Source organism: Protomyctophum parallelum (genome assembly GCF_964188405.1).
Source record: "Protomyctophum parallelum genome assembly, chromosome: 9".
NCBI lineage: Eukaryota > Metazoa > Chordata > Actinopteri > Myctophiformes > Myctophidae > Protomyctophum > Protomyctophum parallelum.
Window position 1 is genome coordinate 14,047,436 of NC_139706.1, and position 6,763 is coordinate 14,054,198.

Here is a 6,763-nt window from a genome sequence, read left to right on the forward strand (position 1 = left end):
CAAGGACCCCCAAATTGACACTAAATAGCCCCGTGGACCTCCATTTGAAAACATATGCGAGGGACCCCAATAAGAGAAGATTTGTATGGCTCTGGCAGTGATTTTCAACCTGTTTAATTTCAAGGACCCTCAGTTTGACATGCATTAGCCATTAAATAGCATTTCTATCTCTGAGACCCCCAATTTATATTGTGAAATCAATGCTAATTTAACTCAGAGCGGACAAATGGAACCAAATGGATTGTTTCCATTTTACACTCTCCGAGTTACAGCCCCATAAGGGTCCATTTGATAATTTAGCTGGGTCCCCCCTGGAACTCCCTAAACTACCCCTGGGGGTCCCCGGACCCCACTTTGGGAATCACTGCTGTAGGGTATATGGCGACTATGGGGGAAGTGCTCTCATTGGTGTGATGCTGGATGTCATTTGTTTTAAATATGTCAAAAGTTGAATTTTGTTTTTTTCGTCCAACTTTTTCTTCGAGAGGAAGAGTATTTTTTCGTTAAAAATCATTTACATGAGCAACATGTCTAATACATTATTTTACTTTACTGATTAAAAATGTACATTCATTGGCACGTTGCATCTTTGGACCAATGTCTAATGAAAATGTATTTTGTTTTTAAGTTTAAAAATGAAGCTTTTATGAGCCAATGGATATTATTACAGTTTTATGACAATTCTTCTGCCATTTATTCATTCATTATTCATTACTCTACATGTATTGATACATGAAACATTACAGTTTCTGGGATGTTCATCAGGGACGTGCTGACCATTGGGATATCTGGGACAACCGGGAAGAAACTAATAAACAAACAAACAAAAATAAATAATATCTTCAACTTAAGACTCAAGTCGTAAACGGCCACGCATGAACCGGCCATGCGTCTTAACCCGGCCAAACACATGTGTCTTGACCGGCCATGCATGTTGTGTCATGTGTCTTAACTGGCCACGCATGTGTCTTAACTGGCCACTTCATCATGACGTAAAATAGACACAAGACACTATGCCTATTTGCTCAGATGCTGTGACGTAAAATTCTCCATTCCCATTGAATGGGAATTTTAATGTTTGTGTATAGGACAAAAATAGACACCAAGCCGATTTGCTCAGACACTATGACGTAAAATTGTCCATTTATTGTCAATGGGAATTTAATGTTCGTGTAGGACGGACATCTACACTAATCGCTGAATATAGAAGGGGCTGGCGCCCTTGAAAAATAAAATTGCCAACATAATACACCACCATCATAATGGCTCCTACATGTGCGTCTCGTCATGCCGAACAACTTTCGTGTTCCGACTTTTGACCTCTGACCTTTAGATCACCCACTATTTTGAGTTATCTGTGGGCACGCCAGGCCAAACCGTGCCGTTGTTTTTGAGGGGCGCCAGCCCCTTTCAAGCCCAGCTTTCCGGGTGTGTGTAAACACAAACATGAAAACATGAAGACAAAATTGTGATTGGCTGGGATGAGATGATGTAGGCCTACAGTATGATGAAGTGAGCGCTGCTCACTTCACACAGGTGTGATGTTTGTTTGTTTTCTCACAAAATGCGGCAATATCCTGACCTGACGTCATAGTCCCCTCCCCGGCTCCCCAAACTGCTATGGTCCAATCACAGCTAAGCATAACATGGGTTAGACAAACCTCTCTACCAATAGTTTTCCTATATGATAAAGCATTGTTTAAAAAAATAAATGCCACGCACATATTATTATATACCAGTGCATATGGCAGGCCTTGTTGACGGATTTGGGAGAGATTTTGAAGGTCTGGTTCCAAAAATGAACCAGTATTTAATGTGTAAAATAAAATCCATATTTACATTGGAATGAATGAGCCCGGCTGGAAAGTGTCCAAGTGGGAGGGTCTAAGTTGGAGAGGGCGGGCCTTTGCTAAAGGTGAATTCCGACACTACTTTACTTGGTAACCGTAGAACTCGCCAGTTTTCCGTCTAACCGTGGTTTTGTGCATTTCTGTTTTACTTCACCTTTATTAAAATTGCATTGAATTGAGAGAGAGAGAGAGAGAGAGAGAGAGAGAGAGAGGAGAGGAGTTTACACTAGATGAAGCGTAGGAATGCTAAAGTTTAAACACTAAAGTAGGCCTACCGAAACAATGTCATTAATTAGTAAACAATATCCTGAAATATCATTGGTATTAACATACTCACCTTTTTATCATTATCTAGCTAACGATTTCATTGCACAAAATAATTGGATCACTTTGGAAATGAATAACATCTGTGGGTTTGACATAATAAGGCTAGTATAACGATGAAGACAATGAAACTTGTTTATCTCCATGGACGAGTTGGTAAACCGGCGAGTTCTCCGGTATTCCTTTACTTTTGGCCGAGCTGCGACAGCTGTTTGAGGAACTCGGCCGCGTTGAACAGTTCACTGCAGCCGTACAGCACCTTCTTACCCTGTTTGGACTTTGCGTAGTCCACCAGGTTCTGGTACTCCACGTAGTTTCCTCCTCCGACGACGAACACGACAGCCTCCTGAAACGGACCCTTGTACCTGGGTATGGCGGAGCTCTCGCTGTCTCTCAGCATCTTGGGGTCAAAGTAGCGGTAGTCGTCGGTGTCGGGATGCGACTTCATCTCTATCAGGCTGTCCAGGGTTCGCGTGAGCGGCATGTTCTGCTGCCCGAGGACCAGGTTCCGTACGCCCTCCATCACGAGCTGCGAGCCCGAGTTCATCACCCTGGAAAACAACCCCATGGGTTTGTTGACTCCGCCGCCGCCACCGGCAGAGACGCGTGTCTCGTCCTTTTCGAAGGCCTTCCACCGTCTGACGTAGTGGAGAGGCGACAGGTCGCAGCCCGCGTCCCGCAGCGCCTCCTCGTACTGCTCCAGGTCGGACTCGGAGGAGGAGGACGTGATGTAGTAGATGAGGAACAGCCTCATCTTGTCCTCGGGCGTCCCGGCGTCCGGGTCGGTGATGACGTGCAGCAGCGGTCTGTCCAGCGTGGACCTGCTCATCAGCTTCTGCTCGTACTCAAAGTACACGTCCAGCTTGCGCCTCCTGACGTGGTCGTACAGCGCCGTGGACACGTTGGTGTGGAGCTCGATGAGTCGCTTCTTCTCCAGGAGTTCCGGGAGGGAGCCCATGGCGGAGGTGAGTACTGCCGTGCTGTCGGAGGACGCGAGGACTCCCCCCTCGCCTCCCTCGCTCCCTTCGCCCCCCTCCTCCAGACCCATGGCGCTCTTGAGTCTTTTGACTTTGTCGCCCTGAGCCCTGAACGACTCCAGCTCCGTCTGCACCGACTCGGCCAACTCGGGAAACGGACTCCCTCTGTGATTCTGCCAGATCTTGTCCGTCGCCGCGCAGAGCTCAAACGTCTTCCTACTCCTCTTGTTGTTGTTGCTCGTCTTCGGTCTGTCCTCTGACCCCGCCCCCTCCTCCTCCGTCTCTATGGTCACCCTGTTCAGGTGAAGGTCCAGCACGTCGTGGATCATCGCCTGATAGGTCCAGGTGTGGTGGAGGGGCGTGGCCAAATCCAGGTTCCTGTCGGCCAGGACGAGCAGGGGTCTGTGGAAGCTGAACTGTCCCGGGACGGCGCCGCCGGCCGCCGCCGTCCCGCCGACATCTCCTCCTCCTCCCGTGAACAGCCTGTTCCTGGCGTCACGGAGGTTCTCGCGCAGCTTCTTGTCGAGCTTCGCGGCCACCATCTCCGCTGCGTTCCCGCGGGGGCAGCGGATGACGGGAACGGCGCCCAGGGTGACGAAGAAGCAGAACAGACCGTCCACGACGGTGTCCGCGATTGACTCGACGGCGGTCTCCATCTCGTTGTCCTCCAGGTCCGTCCTGTTGATGGCGCGGTACGACACAAGCTCCCTGCTCTGCGGAGCGAGGACGAACATGTCGTCCTCCAGAGCGACGAAGTTCAGGTACTGGTCGTACACCTTGGCGATCCGGTCCACAGCGTTCGTGGCCACGGCGGCTCCGGCGATGTCCTCCAGCTTGCCGCGGCTGATGGCCGAGATGAAGTTGAGGTGGTAGGACGCGTACAGCCGCTCGCGCACGTCCCCGCAGATCCTCCGCACGTTCTCCTCCGTGGGCATGACGAAGTAGACGGCCGGGACGTCGCCGATGGGCTCCTTGTCCGAGTGGAGCGGGAGGTGCAGCGTGACGCCCGCATCTCGGAGCTCCCGGACGGACAGCAGGGGCGAGATGATGTCCTGTCCGAAGCGATCGTAGACCAGCACCTTCCATGCGGGCTCGGCCAGCGAGGTCCTCGGAAGAGGCGAGTTGAAGTTCAGCATGCGCCTGAGGGCGGCCGTCTGCTTCTCCCGTAGGGACAGAGAAGCCATTTCTCTCCGATAACGTTCCTCTAAAACTCAGGGCCTCGGAACGTCAGAGTTTTTGTTCACGTGCGACCATCGCGCTGTGTTATAAAGGGGTTGTTGTCCGACGTAACCTCTCACCAGCACAGCCATGCATGCCTACTGAGGCCCATTTGCGCAGGTGCTTTCAGGTCAAAACAGTTCTGCTTCCTAACGACTGCTGTTCTACTTTTGAGGGAAGCTAGCATAGAGGTAAAAATCACACCCATGTGAACAGAGTGGTGCAACTCTGTGTGGCGGTCCCGGAACATCCAGACCCCCAGGAACGTGACCAGGGGGCCAGCCCAGTTCCAGGCGAGCCGCCCCGGGTCCGAAACAGTCGAGAAATGACAGAGTTACCGGGTGGGGGTCCGCAGGGGGTTCCTACTGTACTGCACTGTACTGTACTGTCGCACCCGAAATCACGTACTGTAATGGCTGTTAAGAACTCAGCTTCCCATCAAGCTGCTGTGTACAGTGTGATGCTCAATAGCGCCACTTTGTCACCTGTTGGTACTCAGACATAGGCACAGACAGGCACAGACATTGCTGTAACTTGGAGTGACTGCATGCACCACTTCACACAAGTGTGATTTTTGAGGGCCTCCCATGCACACCTTACACGGAATGTGATGATTTGATTGGCTGAGCATGGAATGTGATAATGTATGATGATAAGAGCGCCCCTCACTTTACAAGTGTGATTTGTTTTGAGAGGCGCTATTGACCCCACACGTCTCAATATTTGCCATTGACAATGAAAGGAGAAATTAGGTAAAATGTCAGCCAAATATGGCAACAGGCATTCTGATTGGCCAGTATGAGATGATTCATGATGATGTACCATGATAAGTGCTCACTTAACACAGGTGTGTATGTGTATGTAGCCACTTAAACATCTCACCATGATGACACGCTAAGGTGAGTTTCAGGGATGTCATCAGTCACTGATGGCAGAACAGTAGATAGGGGCTAATAAAAAAGGGTTATGCACCCTGTCGGCCATCTTTGAATCAGTTAGCCTATAATTGTTGACAAGGCAGCGGACTTGACTTATCCTTCTGATTGGATATTTAAAAAAATAAAAAGTGAGGGTCATCATGTCATGGTTAAGGAGCTACCTTGGAGACAGAACACAATTTGTACACATGAATGGTGTAGATTCTGAAGAGCAAGGAATCACATATGGAGTCCCACAGGGCTCTGTATTGGGTCCAAAGCTATTTATTATGTACATAAATGACGTCTGCGATGTATTGGAAGTTGGAACAAATGAGCTGTGTCTTGTTTGCTGACGACACTAGTCTGTGCTGCTCAGGAAAACACCTAGATCAGCTCTTGGATACAGTTCAAAATGAGCTTACAATATTAAAGAAATGGTTCGACATTAATAAACTATCACTAAATTTAAATAAAACTAAATTCATGATTTTCAGTAATAGATCAATTAACAGAGAGGCTAAAATCATGATAAACAAAGTAGAAATTGAACGCGTGTTTGAGAATAAATTCTTAGGTATAATTATTGACAGTAAACTTAATTGGAAACTGCATATAAATAATCTAAGGACATAATTATCCAAAACCATTGCTATAATGTATAAAGCTAAACCAGAACTCATTATATATGCTGTATTGCTCCCTCGTACTCCCATACATCAACTACTGTGTGGAGGTATGGGGGAACAACTACAAAACAACCATCCAGCCAATATTCCTACTTAAAAAAAAAAGCCATAAGAATTGTCACCCAATCTGATTATTACGCACCAACCAACCTATTATTCATTCAATTAAACACCCTAAAACTCAAAGATATAGTAGATCTAAACACCGCAATAACAATGTATAAGGCACAAAATCACCTGCTCCCGAGCTGTATCCAAGAGCTGTTCTGGCCTAGAGAGAGCCGCTACAGTCTAAGAGGCTAGAACAAACATCAGAGAGAGGTGCATATCGGTCAGAGGGATTAGATGATGAACTAAAAAACTGTAGTACAATAAATACATTAAAAAAATTGTATAGATCAAAAATAGTAGAAACATATAGAACATTGATATTGTTAGGTTATAAAGTTCAACTGGAGCCACAAACCACCAGGAAGCAGGATTTTGTATTATCCAGTTTTATTTTGTAGGATGAAGGTTGACATTCAGATGATTGCCTTGATGGTTCTATAAATAAACAGGAAATAAAATAGTTATAGTATATTTCTATATAAACATTAAATTATAAAGTATGGCCTTTAGTTCATATTTATACATTGCATATTATTCAAATAATATTTAGCCATATATCTAGAAAGTTCACAATATGAATCAAAACACCAATACAAAAGATAATCCACATCATTGGGGATAATTTACATTGATACAAGATCAAAAGACGCATTGGCAAACATCTCCATGCACAGAGT

At 46.8% G+C, this 6,763-nt stretch overlaps 1 protein-coding gene across 1 annotated transcript; it reads right to left on the reverse strand.

The window, feature by feature from the left end:
- Positions 1 to 2,358: 2,358 nt before the first annotated feature.
- Positions 2,359 to 4,335, reverse strand: LOC310865005 (sec1 family domain-containing protein 1-like; the record flags this gene model as incomplete). Its single annotated transcript, XM_083773933.1, has 1 exon — positions 2,359 to 4,335. The coding sequence occupies one exon, from the start codon at positions 4,333 to 4,335 to the stop codon at positions 2,359 to 2,361; it is 1,977 nt and encodes a 658-aa protein (XP_083630059.1).
- Between the last annotated feature and the right edge of the window lie 2,428 nt (positions 4,336 to 6,763).